At 34.3% G+C, this 15,667-nt stretch overlaps 1 protein-coding gene across 1 annotated transcript; it reads right to left on the minus strand.

Annotated features, from left to right (window-relative positions):
* Positions 1-1,026: 1,026 nt before the first annotated feature.
* On the minus strand, positions 1,027-14,172 carry LOC122042392 (formate--tetrahydrofolate ligase-like). The gene is made up of 5 exons (XM_042602494.1): positions 13,914-14,172; positions 13,656-13,805; positions 2,580-3,755; positions 1,756-1,902; positions 1,027-1,490 (listed from the first exon to the last, which is right to left on the minus strand). The coding sequence occupies exons 1-5, from the start codon at positions 14,073-14,075 to the stop codon at positions 1,215-1,217; spliced, it is 1,911 nt and encodes a 636-aa protein (XP_042458428.1). The 5' UTR covers positions 14,076-14,172; the 3' UTR covers positions 1,027-1,214.
* Between the last annotated feature and the right edge of the window lie 1,495 nt (positions 14,173-15,667).

Raw genomic sequence — 15,667 nt, forward strand, 5'->3', positions numbered from 1 at the left:
CTCAAATTTTAAAAATATTATAGAAAAATGGATATGAATGCTCTCATGGCTTAGAAGGGAGACTGAAGCTCTGATTGCCACTAGATCTCCCAAATGACCTTAGCTGACAACCTAGTTCTCTACATAGTTGTTTTCCTTCCCCAAGACATCGAGGTTGTCATTACGTAGTCCACTCAACCACTTAAGTTGCTTTCCTTCACCACTGATTCACCCACTTAAGTTGATTACTTGGTCAACTCAACCACCCACCAACCAAAGAGACTCTTTAGTCAACTAGATTATCAATTACGACCGTTCTAATAGTCAAGTCCTTAGTTAAGTTGAAGACTACCGACTCTCAAGTACATGTTTCTCAACTCACTTAAGGGTTTGGGGTAAACAAAAAGAGAGTTTATCTTGCCTTGCGTTCATCTCCAGGCAAGTTACTTATTTCTCAAATATCTCATTACATCCTTTGTCCTATGATCCCTTCAAGTCATCCCGCCATCAATAACTTAGGACACACTGAGCCTTCGTATATTTCAATCAAGTCTCACATAACTTACAATTAAAAAATGTTGAACTTCAAGATTATCCGTCGTGAATACTTCCCAATTTACTCTGATGATTTATGAAATTGGATCGGTCATCCATATTTGATGTTACCTAACCTGATTAATTTTTTTTATATTTCAATCAAGTCCCACGTAACTTCATACACATTAAATACAAATATAATTCTAAATTAAATTCTTTATCAAAAATTAAAACTCACAATTCATTCCAATCACAAAGAGTGGAAATGCACTAACAATGTCCACCTCATTTTTTAATGAGAGGGATGCCTGGAACACGAGACCTTGTCAAAAGAGAACTTTAAGTCAATCTACTTGCCTTAGAAACCTTGCATTCATCAAGCAGTGAGCAGGAGCAATATAATTGACTGGAGGTGCCTCAGAAGGTTTTTTCAGCCTTCTAGCCGAATAGCTCGTTGCTGCCTAGCAATGCAAATGCAACAATTAATCTCAAAATTTTGCACGAATAACATACACAATGGTGAAAAGTCAATTTCATCAAGGTTTTAGTACACGCTCGTAGTAAATGTACGAGTGCGCATTATTAGTAATTAACAGCAAATACAACAAGATCATCTTATTAATGTTCGTTGAAACAGACTCAATGGAACAAGCCGGCTGAAACTAAGAAACTCCAGATACGTGATCATCCTAGGCCTTCTAGGACAGTCCCATGACTTTTCCTGTGGTGATATCAATATCAATGTCAAAGAAACATGGCCGAGTTGGAAGGCCAGGCATTGTGCTCATCGTCCCCACCAGAGGATATATGAATCCCGAACCAATGCTAGCCCTAACATCCCTGACGGGAAGAACAAATCCGACCGGGGCACCCTTTTGAGAAGCAATATGTGAGAACGAGTATTGGGTTTTGGCCATGCAGATTGGCAGGCCAGAAAATCCTTGCTTAGTGTACATTTCAATTTGTTTGTCCGCCTACATAGAAACCAATGATCTGGATCAGTAAAGGTTAAAAAAACACAAAAAGAAAAGAACTATGACAAGCATATATCCATGTTTCAACTTTAGAGGTACAATAAAACTATCCATTGATGACTGTCAAGGTTGTGCAGGAAATATACATAGGTTCTCATTTGGAGGATCGCACCTGGGCATTATTAACTTGAAGAATATTCTTTAGAGGGAGTACATAATTAAAGTGAATAGCTCAAAGGTAAGGAAAAAAAAGGGAAAGGATTACCTGTTCAGAGTACTCGACACCACTAGCACCATATGACTTGGCAATTGCCTCAATTTTCTCCTTTATACTAATGTCCAAAGGATACAAGAACTTCAATGTTTTTGTTTGGTTTTCACATGCTCTTTGAACAGCAATTCCAAGGTCAACCTGGATTGTTCATCCACAAGCAATGAGGACATGAGCGCAATGATGAGTGAGGACATGCATAACAAGATTAAATAGCCCTTTCTGACACAATTGAAGAATAAACTGAGAAACAAATTTATAGCTTTGATAGTAGCAGAGAGAAGATGAGTATCCAAGAGAATATAAATTGAGGATGGTGTATTACTCAGAAATCGAAAACGTGCTAGCTAAACAACTGTGATAGCAGCAGAAAATTGAAGGCGCATGAAGCATTACCAATAAACAAAGTTTTTAAACTTCGTGGTAAAAAACTGAAGGCAGATAAACCATCCTGACAAACAAGGTTATAAGTGATCTTCTAGGAGCACGTAGGAGAACAATATAGAAAGCATGCAGAAATCCAGCTGGAAACTAGGTGTGCCAACAATATAGAAAACATGCAGAAAGCAAATTGGAAACTAGTGTTCTACAGATGTATTTGTCAAATGATATATATGTGTGTGTGTGTAAAGCATCAACTTCACCAATGCACAGACTACTTGAGCTGAAAATATGTGGACCACCACCTAGTAATTGGATTTTCCAATTCAAAATTGAGATGGTTCCATTGAAAAGTTAAAGAATGATATTGCCTTGCATCAATTTCTAATATAAACAGGAAGATCGATCAACAAGTCAAGAAAGATGTGAGTACAAACCGCTCCTTTTCCACCATGTGCATGATGAGTACATACAACAGCGTCAAAAGCACGAGCTGCTAAAGCTGCAGTTTTCACAGCATTCATCTCAGCATCAGTATCTGTTGCAAACTTATTGATAGCAACTACAACATTCACTCCATAATCCCTAGTGTTTGAAATATGTCTGGCAAGGTTTATACATCCAGCCTCAACTAGAGCCACATTCTCAGATGTATAAGCCTTGTCTAGAGGCTTTCCAGCAACAACGTCAGGTCCACCCCCATGCATTTTGAGAGCTCTTATAGTTGCTACAATAATAGCACATTGAGGCACCAAACCACTGTACCTACACTTTATATTCATGAACTTTTCTGTGCCAATATCAGCACCAAAACCTGCTTCTGTCACTACAAAACCACCCTTGCCAACAAGCTTAAGTGCAATTTTATCAGCTACTATTGAAGAATTTCCATGAGCAATGTTGGCAAAAGGCCCAGCATGAACAAAGACAGGAGTTCCCTCAAGTGTCTGCATCAGAGTTGGATTTATAGCATCTTTCATTAGAACAGTAAGTGCACCTCCAACACCAAGATCATCAGCAGTAATAGGCTCGCCATCCTTGCTGTTCCCTATTACCATTCTTCCAAGTCTTTCCCTCATGTCTGCAAGAGAAGTAGTAAGAGCTAAAACTGCCATGATTTCACTAGCCACTGATATGTCAAAACCTGTTTCTCTGATCATCCCTTTCTCCTCAGGACCTTGACCTACAGTTATTTTTCTCAAGAACCGATCATTCACATCCATGACTCTTCTCCAAGTAATGGAATCTGGGTCAATGTCAAGCCTAGCAAATCTTTTGATTTCTTCATGTGTAAGTTCATCTGGGTTGGTTTTTGAAATGCCAAGTTTTTTGAGACGCCTGAGCATAACATCTGCGAATGTACGTTTTCCTTCTTTATTAGGTGGGCACAATCTATTAAATAGTGCTTTGTCTGACTGGGATGCCTCATGGAATATCCGTGTATCTATAGCTGCAGCAAGAAGATTGTTTGCAGCAGTGATTGCATGAATATCTCCAGTTAGATGAAGATTGAACTCATCCATTGGGATAACCTGACTGTAACCTCCACCAGCAGCCCCTCCTTTTATTCCAAAAGTTGGGCCTTGGGATGGTTGTCGGAGACAAGTAGCAACCTGAATGGAGATATATAGAATCAATAATTATCTAAAAAAGAACAGTTATTGAAGAAAATAAAATCAATGAAATGCTTGCTCGTTCTATGTAGACCTTAATCCACATTAAATTCTATGTAGTCATATATTAACTAAGATCATTTCAATTAAGTTTCCTAATTGATACAATTTACCTAATTATTAAAATTTTCATGGTTTTCAAATAAGTGCAAATCATAGTTTAAAGTGTCAAGTGAGTCACCTGACACAATTGATACTTTTTGGTTTAGTGGAGGACCAAGATAAGGCATGGGTAGAGACAGTTTAATCAATATACCACTCGTGACAAAATAGTATTGTCCATACCAAGTAGAATTCAAGAGGTACTATTCTTTGTCTCAGTCAATATGGGTAGAAAGTGACCAGTTACAAAGGTCACCAGAAGACAAAAGAGCCTATAAAACATAATGCATACCTCAATGAGGCCCAACGAAGGTGGGGCAGCGAGTGTCAAAGGTCCAGATTGGTGGAGGAGAACTAGAAAGGGTGGTCAAAGCAGATTCTGTGATCTCTGCTAAGTTGATTTGGTGAAAGAGATATGCTAAGGGGGCATTGAGTCATTGATGTTTAGCAAATTCGTAACTTTGTGATTTCAATATACACACACACACACACACACACACGTACACATTTTTATGTTGTTAGTATATGTTATATAACATATGTATAGTTATGTAACATTATAACATTGATGTCGCAATTGTGGGTGGAAATTTTGCGCCATTAACAAATCATAGTGTTTGGACAAGGAAATTCCTCCTGTGAAGAATAAACTCCGTCCTAACCGGTCTCAAACTTGGATAAAGGAGGGTTGCATTAGGTTGTTAGCTAACATTAAAACATAGGCAAATATTATATATGGATCCATCAAATTATTGCCTTAATGTTAGATTGTTTGTTAGAATGGATGTGTTACAAGGTTGAAGGTCCACCTGCAACGTCTTAGCAAAAACCACCATATCTCTATGAGAAATTGGATGTAACGTTAAATATGCAAGAGCTCTCATACCTTCGGTAGAATAAGGATAGACAATATAAAAATATTAATTGTCTTATATTTGAAACATAGACCATAAGAACGCTCGTCGACAAAGCAATAAAAGTAGTAGATATAATTATTAGGGGAAGAATTAATATTTTATTTTTACAAGACACACTATGAGTAAAGGAGAAGGCAAAAATAATAGAGAGCTCAAGTTTTAAGTTATAGTACACAAGAAAAAAATAAAACGAGAAATAAAATAAGTATTGTTTTAGATAGTTCGCTAAAAGATGAAATAGTAGTAGTTAAGAAGAGAGATAGGATTATAGCTCTAAAAAATAGTGGTAGCAAAATAAACTACTAATGTAATTAATATATATGCATTTTTTTAAAGAAGGATTAGATGAATATACCAAACGTAAGTTTGGGAAGACTTAGATGAGACAGTATAAAATATTTTGATAAATGAGATAATTTGAATAGGAGGTTTAAATGAGTGTAAAGTAAAAAATAAGGAATATGATAGAGTACATGGGGGCTATAGTTTTATAACAAGAAATGAAGAAGGAAAAGTTATATTAGATTTTGGATGGTATATGGATTAAAATAGCTAATACATTTTCCAAGAAGATAAAAGAACACCTAGTTACCTTTAAAAGTGGGAACAATAAGTTGTAAATTAATTTTCTTATAGTCAAAAAGAGGGATAAAAAAATTTGTAACGATTACATGGTCATCCTTTAAGAAAACTTAACCACCCATCATAGGTTAGTGATCTTAGATACATGCATCAACCATAATATCAATAGAAGGAAGATGTGCATAGCTCCTAAGATCAAGTGGTAGAAGTTAAAGGATGCAAAATAAAATATTTTTAAAACGAGGGTAGGAGCATAAGTATTAAGAGAAATATATGACACCTCAAATATAATATAGGATAAGATGACATCAAATTTAAAATCAACGGCTAAGAATGTACTTGGTGAGTCAAAAAAAAAAAAAAAAATTAGACACCACCGAATAAAAAATCTTTGTGATGGAATAAGAAAGTACAAGAGAAATTAAAAGAAAAAAGAACTTTCTATAAAAACTTTAAAAAGTATGTAGTAGCCAAGAAATATACTAAGAAAATAGTAAGTAAAGCCAAGAATAAAGTTTTCAAACACCTATATCGACAGTTTGATAAAAAAAAAGGGGAAAGAGACATCTACAAAATAGCTAAAGCGAGAGATGAAAATAAGAGAACTTACCCGACTAAGATACATTATAGATGAATTTTCATCTTCTTCTTAAAAAGAGAAAAAGAAAAGGTATTTTCATCAACTTTTCAACGAAGCATTAAGTGATCAACTTAATTTAGGAAATTTAAGTAGATTAAAGGAGTATAAAAATTAAAAAATTGATTGGAGAATTCAAATTTTAGGAGTACCATAGGCATTAAAATGGGATGAAAAGTGAAAAAAAACGATTGGACTAATAATGTTTCAATAGAGGTATGGAAGTATCTAAAAAAACTAGGAATTAAATGACTTACGAAGTTATTTGACCTCATATCGAAAATGAAGAAATGTTTGATATGTGAAAGGAAAATACTTTAGTCCCCTATATAAAAGACAAAGGAGAGATACAAAATTGTGTGAATTATAGGAACATTAAGCCAATGAGTCATACCATGAAACTTAGGGGAAAAGTAATAGAAAAAAAAATTAAGGAGAGCAAGGTGACTGAAAATCAATTTGTATTCATGCATGAAAGGTTGATGATCAAAACTATACATCTTATTAGACAACTGGTTGAAAAATATCAAAAAAAGAAACCATACTTACACGTGATATTCATTGACCTAGAAAAAATAACAGAATCCCAAGGAAAATTATGTGGAGAATTCTAGGAAAAACAATGTTAGTGTAGCGTATATTAAAGTAATTAAAGATATATATGTATGATGATATAATGACAAGAGTGACAACTTTAGGAGAATTAACTGAAGTGTTTTCTATAAAAATAGAGTTGCATTGAGAATCAATAAGTCTATATCTTTTTTTGCATTAGTTATAAATGAACTCATTGGACCATCCAAGATAAATTATTATGGTGTACGTTGTTTGTAAATTACATTGTTTTGGTCGATAAGACCTGTGAAGGAGTAAATGTTAAGCTCGAATCTCAGAGAAAAACACCAGAATTTTAAAATTTGACTTAGTAAAGAAGAATGTATGGAATATAAGTTTAGTACTAAGTAGATGTAGCAAAACAATTGTTAAGATAAGAGATAACGAATTTTTATAATTGAAAATTTTAAATATCTAGTATCATTTTTGCAAAAGGATAAAAGGGATAGAGATGTTTTACATAAGATACAAACATGATGGTTGAAATTGAGGGTGTCTTTGTGATCATAAGGTACCTCTAAAGTTTAAAAAGAAGTTCTACAAAATGGTAGTCAACCCTGTTATGTTATATGGAGTTGAATGTTGTTATGAAGCGAGCACACAAGTAGAAGGGATACGAAATGAGAATATTAACGAGAAAGTCGGGGTTGCACCTATTTAGGGAAAAGTTTAAGAAACACGTTTAAGATGGTGTCGACATGTACTTAGGCACTAATAAATGCCCTAGTTAAGTGATGTAAGACCATAATAAATTTGCGCATTAATTGAGAAAGAGGGAAATCAAAGAAAACTTTGATAACAACAATAAACAACATAAAATTCATTTAAACATAGATGATCATATAGTAGGGGATCAATCCCAATGGTGCAGAAGGATCTATATAGTCGACCCACTTAGTGCAATAAAAGCGTTGTTGTTATTGTTGTTGTTGTGTTTAGACGAGGAAGTTTTACAATTTTATGAGCTTGCAATTTTACAATAATGAGCATATCTTTATAACATATAATATGTAACAAATATATGTTAGATAACTTTATATATATATATATATATATATATATATATATATATATATTAATTTTATAATTTTATATATTAATTGAATAATTATATTTTTAATAAATATTGCATTAGTGCATTTACTTAGTGTAAATGGTGTGATAGTTATATTAGTGTGTTTACTTATATGGATAATTTTTAAATTTTTTTAATATTATCACTTTTTAATGATATATAGGTAGGCAAATGACACCAAAAATGTAGCTTATGATTCATTTTGATAACACGTAATTAACAGAATTGAATTCATTAGCATATTTTAAATTGTGATATAATTAGATGTTGAAATGGGGTCACATCTCATGCAAAATATTGTTAAGGATACTCAGATATTTCAGTGTCTAACAATCGCTAAAGAATTTCATCATGCAATGAAGGATAACCATGATGCAAAAAAATGTCAATTAGAAGGAAAACAACATGAACATGAAGATTTTGACATACAAGCTTTTAGAAAAGCCATCACAAACGAATTTAAAGGTTGTGGTGATGATATCCCAAATTACTAAGAATTTCTAGTGACTCTTTGTGTCTCCCAAGATGAATATAAGAATGAACAATAAATGCAATATAGTTGTTACGAAATTAGGTGCTAGTGGAAGCAATTCAATCATTACATCTGTTAGACATGACATAATCATTACATCTATTAGAGGGGGACGAATAAACACTCGCTTTTCATTCTGTATGTCCATCTACAAATTGTTAGTACACAAGGAAAATTACAAACAAGATAAGCAAAACCACAAACACACACAACAAATTGAGTTTACGTGGTTTAGTAGTTGATTAACTCCTACTTGACGATCTATGAAAGATCACTTTTAGAATCCTTGTATCTTTTTGCTTCTGGAAAAACTTCTTACGATCACTTGTTACTCACAACAAATTCAATAAAGGGAAATACAAAGATAAGCAAAATAAAAAATAATACAATTGAAATGAATTAGAAATGATGCTTTGCTTTGCTCACTTTCTTTTGCTTTAGAGTGCTCAGAATTGAATTGGGAATGCAAGAACAATTGCACAAGTGTGGTTAAGAACATGTTATTGAAATCTCCAACTGTTTCTCCTCTATAGTCGTTTGCTATTTTTTTAGCGTATTAGTTGCATCCATCAGTTATCCAAATTGACTCGTGACCAATTCATCTGAATCATGACTTTATTTGGATCTTGACATTTCTTCTACCAATGTCATTAGTTGAGTATTCTCTACCATTAGTTGACTCTTCTAGATCAATTTAGCATATTCCCTTGGAAGTTGACCATTTCCTTTGGTGACTGTTTCATCAATTGACTGTTTTAGCCTTATCTGTCAATTCAATTTATCCATGATTATCTTCAAACTACTGTTTCACTAGTCGACTATTTAGATAACATTAGCCACTCTAGGTGATAAATGTTAACTTCTTCAAGCCATATCCTATAACAACTACAATAAATTTAAGATTATAAGTTGACTGCCTAGTGTACTAGCTCCCGAACAAAAACACTCTGTTCATTGGCATTTTAGCCTAAGTAATTACCTAGTAGACTTGACAATCGGTCTCATCTTGCTAAGCGACTCCATGTCTCTAGGAGCCCTTCATCTACCCATTATAACTCAACCTCGACTTAGTTGGACTTCCATTGCCTAGAGACCTAACCTCTAGATCTTCATCCTTTACCTAGCCTCGGGTTAGTCTTAACCAATTAAGACTTTCAATTGCCTAGTCTTCCAACTGCCCAACCTCAAGTTAACCTTGAATTGCCATGACTTCCAATCTCCTAGAGATCACTCCTCTAGTGACTCCAACCAACTTTAAAGTTGAATCTCGTCTTGCCAAGAGACCCTATGTCTCAAGGGCTCCCTCGCCTGCCTAGTACAATTTGATCTCGACTTACTAAGACTTCCATTACTTAGAGACCTAACCCTTAAGACTTCCTCTTTCCCCATTCTCAAGTTAGACTTGACCCACTAGGACTTCCAACTACCTAGCCTCAAGTGACCCTTAACCCACTAGGACTTCCCACTACCAACACGTGTTCCACTTTCCTCTAGCTAACTCCCTGTTTGATTTCACTATTTGCAAACACTTATTGGATTTCAACCAATTCCAACTTCTTTGCCAAATGTCTAGTCGACCTCGATTAAGAGATCGACTACGAGTTCATCTATTCTTAACATATCGACCTAAGTTTCATTTACTAACATATTGTCTAGGCATATTGTACAAACATCAAAACACTACGACTGATTGCACCAATACTCAAGAGGAGTGACAGTGTATGTGTTAGATCGACATGTGATGGTATTGATCATTTCTTTCATTTAATGAGATAAAGGCTTGTAGTTGATATTGCCAACATTGATCTTATAACCTTATTAAACGAAACTAGAATTAATGATGCCTACAAAAGGGAGAAGAAATTGATCATAAAAGTATTGCAATTTTTTCATTTAATCAAATTTCCCCTAATGCAATAAATAATATGTACTATCCATAGCATAGTGTTCCACAGCCAAACTCTCTTCATAGTATCCAATCTCTGATTTTATATGAAATTGTTGATCCATATTTAGTTGAACAAGTGGAGAAGACCAAGATATATGGAATTACGTGTGCAATAAATACACAAACCTATGTGGATAAACATTATCAATTTTCTACTATACAAGAAAAAGATGATTTGTTATAAATGTATTAGTACACCAATAAAAGATAGATACCCATAACCAAGGTGGATAAGCATTATCAACTTTCTATTATACCATAACAAAAAATAATATGTTATACATCTATTAGACTAATAAAATATGATAATGGATCTTACATATACTATCTAATAGATAGTATAGATCAAAAGGTAAGTAAAATATCATAATGGATGTTACATATATCATATAAGATCTAGTAGATAGTCTAGATCAAAAGATTAGATATAGAATATATAGTGCAAAGGGTCACAGATAATGGTGTCAACATTAAGATGGTTAATGAGTATTTATTTAATGACGACAAACATTGGTATATGATAACAACCATTTTAACACATTATTTTAGCTTTTATACTTGATGTTTTAATTATCTCATATGTTTAAATTTTGATTCATACCATGCTTTATGAGCCAAAGGGTTTATTTGGAGCTTCACTACCTACAATTTACCTATATTTAGAACATTATTTACTAATATTTGAACTTTTTCTTGTAGAGGATCAAAGAAGAGTTAAATCAAAGTCAAAAGAGGAGACAAAGCTCACCGCAGAAACCATCACATCCTTGTCGTGTCCCACTGTGTTGCTCCTTGAAACGCAATCAAAGGCCACTCTAGCAGGCAACATAGCCTAGCCGTGCTTCCTAGCACGACCGTGGCACGGGCTGACTCATTGGGACCTATAAAAGACAATTCTAGATCTAGGGCTTGGGGGAGTCATCTTCTTCCTCCTTCTCCGCCTCCATCTAGATCTCCATCATCCTCCGCTGAAGAGGTTTCTCCAGAGGAGCTCCACCACCTTCATCACCTTCGGCGATCATCTTCATCTCCATCTCCATCTCAACCCGGTTGGGAAGGGTTTCCATACGTGGTGGCCTCCCGTTCTTCTTGCCTGCATCAAGCACTCGTCCTGGTTGGGAGAGGCACTCCCATCTTTATTGCCGAAATCTGCCATCGACAAGCACTCATCCCGGTTGGGAGAGGCGCTTCCACCATCCATTCGATCGGAGGGAGAGATCTCCGCTTCCCTTAGTCTTAACTTAGTTAGAGTTTATGCTTGCTATGTGTTTGTTTATGCCCCTTACATTTTACATTATATTCAATTCTATTAATGCATTTCAATTTTTAAATTCTTGTAATGTTTTATTTCATTTGAATGTTAGTGTTAGGTTGTTCTTCATTAGGATGCAAGTAGGTTAGATTAGGTTCATTGAATGCTTTGTGCATCCTTTAATTCTCATGCAATCGTAGCTTAGTTAGGTTAGTTTTAATTACTCGCATTGTTCTTCAAATATTAGTTTTAGAATCAAAACCCGAACCCCCAATTACAATATCAAAAACTCCAAAAGCAATAACATTTAATCTTAAGATTTATCATCCTGTTGCATTCCTTGTTACATTCCTTGTGAGAGACGATCTGAATCATCCCTATGCTATTTAGTGTAGAGGAGTTTGGTAGTTTGAATTTTCACCCGACATACAATTGTGATCAGTATACTTGATACAGTAAAGAAGGCAACGGAAAGAAATAATCTTTAACAAAATTCTTTTAAAATCATGATTAGGTTAATAAATTAATGAATAAATTTGTTGGCAAAAAAATTCTACGACCAAGAACAATATGCATCTTATTTCTTCTTGCAAAGGGTATCCCTCAAAAAAAGTCAAATTGAAGGTTATGCTCACTTATGAGGGGTGAAAAGCCCCTTAGAATTTTAGCACTCCTAAGGGTAGGGAGGTAAAAAACAATTTAATATATCCGTTAAATTTCAGGATTATATTGCAAAGATTCGCAATAGAGTCCTTGAACATTGTTTTGCAAGAGGTCAACACAAACAAGATGCTACAATTAAGCAATATCTACGACATAATCCATGAGCCAATAGAGAAAACCAAGAGGTGCATATAGTCACTAACCAAGTATCAACATTATGTTGATATAATAAATGAAGGTGGGACAACTAAATGAGAAAATATGTCCATTTGGCAAGTACATAATTTTTATAATAAACAAAATTTAATATTGATTATTTTAAATTATTATCTTAATCCAACATATGAATATCAATATAGCTTATCCACAAATAATGATCTCTTAGTGGCCTATAGCCTTTAGAAGTTTAATATTAAGACTACAAGAAAATAGAGAATTAGCTAGAGAGACTATTATTTGGAGGTAATATAAAATCATTTATTATTAGTCATTATCAACACTTATAAAAGATTATTTACTTTTATTCACTTATTTATCTTATAACTAGGTGGCGGTTACAATATGGAGAATCAACCCTCCGTTTAAAAAAGATTGCAATATGAATTGTCTTGCAAACAATGTCGACAAGTGACTACAAAAAAATAATTAGTCAACTTTCTCACTAATGTATAAGGAAGTGTGAAATTATCTCTTTGTGACAGTTGGAGAAGATGCCCTACATTTATTATGATATACGTCTTATACTAAGTGGCATAGTAGAAAAGAAGAAAAAAAAATAAAGGTATAGTGTGTAACCCACTTGATATTGGATTCGTTTATAATTGGATTGGTAGAACCATATTGAGATTGAGAATTAACTACTTGATAAAGCAGGAAATCTACAATGACCATCTTAATTTCCTCCCAACAAATTTAGAAAGTGCAAACTATATAAGATATTGATGAGGGAGATATGATGATGAAACTTTTGACTGTCATAGATATTCTCAAATATCTAATCCCTAATACAACCAAAAAATGAGGCAAAGCTCATACAATCATCTCTAGCAAAGTTTGCAGTAGACGCTTTCTCCATTAAATGTGGGAAATTTCATGTAGCATTTCTTATGTAGACAAAATAAAAAAAAAAAAATTTGAATTTGATTAAACTAATAGAAAATCTTTGAACGGGATGATAATAAATAATTACTGCATCAATTAAGCTCTAGATAAGGAATAATGCAGATACCCCCGATCCATCTCAGTTGTTCTATTGGAAATCCAGTAAAAAGAAATCAAAACGAGCATTTTGAATAACGAACACGTTTTATTCATTTTCAGGAATAACAGGGGAATGATTAGTAAGAACAAGCAAACTGAAGCTCATAAAATATAGTGAAAACCTGTAGTAAAAAAAGGTAGAATTCTGCTCAAAGAGCACCAAGCAATTTCTGTTTCGGTGTCAAATTGGCAAGCAACAAGAGAAAACGAATACCGTGAAATATGACTAAGACAAAAAAAAAGTACGAAGGGGTTACCTTCTTGTCAAGGAAAGCTCCCAGAGCTTGGCAGAGCCCAACCGTGGTAGTAGACTTCCCTTCTCCCAGAGGTGTCGGGGTGATCCCGCCGACCACGACGTAATACCCATCGTCCGATCCCTGAAGCTCGTCGAGAACAGACAATAGCACCTACCAGGGAGAGCACAGAACAATAACTCAGAAAAAGACGAAAAAAAACACACCAAATTTACGAAGACCAGCGGATCGAATAAGAAATCCGGAGGCTTTTAACTGAACCTTGGCCTTGTATTTGCCATAGAGGTCGTAGTGCTGCGATCCGAGGTTGAGTTCCTCAGCGATGCGCGAAATAGGAAGCGGCTCGACGGAGTTGGCGATGTCAATGTCAGCTGGTACTGGCGAGACCACCGACAATCGCCGTATCGTCGTCGAAGAGCTCATCCTTGGATCCACACTTTCCTCCCCCACTCCCTCAGTCCCTCTCTCTCTCTCTCTGTTACTCAGATTGCGAAATTGTGGTGGAGGAGGAGGTAACCAAAAGATAAATAAATGATATAATCGGATTCATCTAGGGGAGTCAAGAATGCTGGCTGTTCGATTTCAATCCGGATGGATGCTCGACGCGTGGCATGGAAGACATGAAACAAGTGATCTGGAGATCCCTAGAGCCCTCGGATACAAATGGTTAAGTCTTAAAGGCATTAAGAATACAACATCTTTGGAAGGACCCGCGTGTCTTATGGTTTAGCAAGATATTAGAACTTTATAACTGCATTTACTGAAATGTCATCATATCTCACCATTTCTCCTAACCTGCCAATTATTTTATCTTTTTTAAAATAAACTCTTGCCTGTCTTATTGGATGGGTTTTTACGTAATTTTCACTACTCAATTAGTTAGGGAAGGATAATTTTACTAGAACATAAATCAATTTTCGAAGAACACATTTCCTTAAAAAAAATAATTCCTCTCACCTCTTAGTTATTTGACAATCAATTATAAACTGAACTCGTAATTTATCTTTTTCACATAATTTAAGGATAAATTATGAAAAAGGCAAACATAATCATCTTTGCTACACTTACACATACGTGTTCTTATCCTATCTAATCAACTCTCCTAAGCTTGCTAATTATTTTAATTTTTTAAAAATGAATTCTTATTTGTCTTATCTCGTGTGTTCTTATCTTACCTTCATAGATGTCCAATTGGCTAGATTTATTATAATAGGGTAGAGATTAATTCCCAATAGATGTATGTCTTTAAGAAAAAATCTTCTCTCACATCTACCTACTGGACGGTCGGGTATAAATTGATTTTGTAATTTATCTTCGTTCACATAACCTAAAGACGAGATGCGAGGAACATATAGGATGAACATAATTATATTTTGTTATAATTATATATTTTTACTTTTTATTATAATAAGACAGAAATTAATTTCCGACAAATATATATCTTTAAGAAAAACTCCTTATCTTCTTTTCTTCCTTAGCCATTTGACGGTAAAAAAGGCCGGCCATGACCGTAATCAACTACGTACCACTGTGTGTTCTTACATAATTTAAAGACCGATTCAAATTGTTTCACTTGATATCTTTTATCTGTCAAATCATTCTCGTGTTAACGTAAGAAATCATTTGCAATTTATCAGAAATAAAATTTCAATCATTCCACTGCTCATATGTAAGTCCAAAATTGACATTTTAAAGTCTCCTATGTGGCAAGGTAAATGAACAGACCAGTTTCACAAGATTTAAACGGCACGCAGTACAAGTAAATGCATGCGACTCGAATCAATTGTAGTGTTGGGTTTTTACCGTGGTTTATTTGTGTTTCTTCAATTCATTTGGTGATCGGTAGAAATTTTTTATGGACTAGATTGACCATCTCCAAATGAATGAAGGTTATAAATACATAAACACCTGTGCTTAAAAAAATTAACATTTTGATACAAATAAATTAACATTCAACCATTTCATATATAATAGAGAAATGGTCTGAAAAAAAGTTTATTTCAAAGTCATTTCAA

The sequence above is a fragment of the Zingiber officinale genome, chromosome 2A, assembly GCF_018446385.1.
Source record: "Zingiber officinale cultivar Zhangliang chromosome 2A, Zo_v1.1, whole genome shotgun sequence".
Taxonomy (NCBI): domain Eukaryota; kingdom Viridiplantae; phylum Streptophyta; class Magnoliopsida; order Zingiberales; family Zingiberaceae; genus Zingiber; species Zingiber officinale.

Excerpts from the sequence above, each read along its gene's own strand:
- LOC122042392 (XM_042602494.1), bottom strand. The coding sequence starts at position 14,075 with ATGAGCTCTTCGACGACGATACGGCGATTGTCGGTGGTCTCGCCAGTA. Across the intron at positions 13,806-13,913 it reads ATGGCAAATACAAGGCCAAG|GTGCTATTGTCTGTTCTCGA; the intron begins GTTCAGTTAAAA and ends TCTCCCTGGTAG. Across the intron at positions 1,903-2,579 it reads CACATGGTGGAAAAGGAGCG|GTTGACCTTGGAATTGCTGT; the intron begins GTTTGTACTCAC and ends TGAACAATCCAG.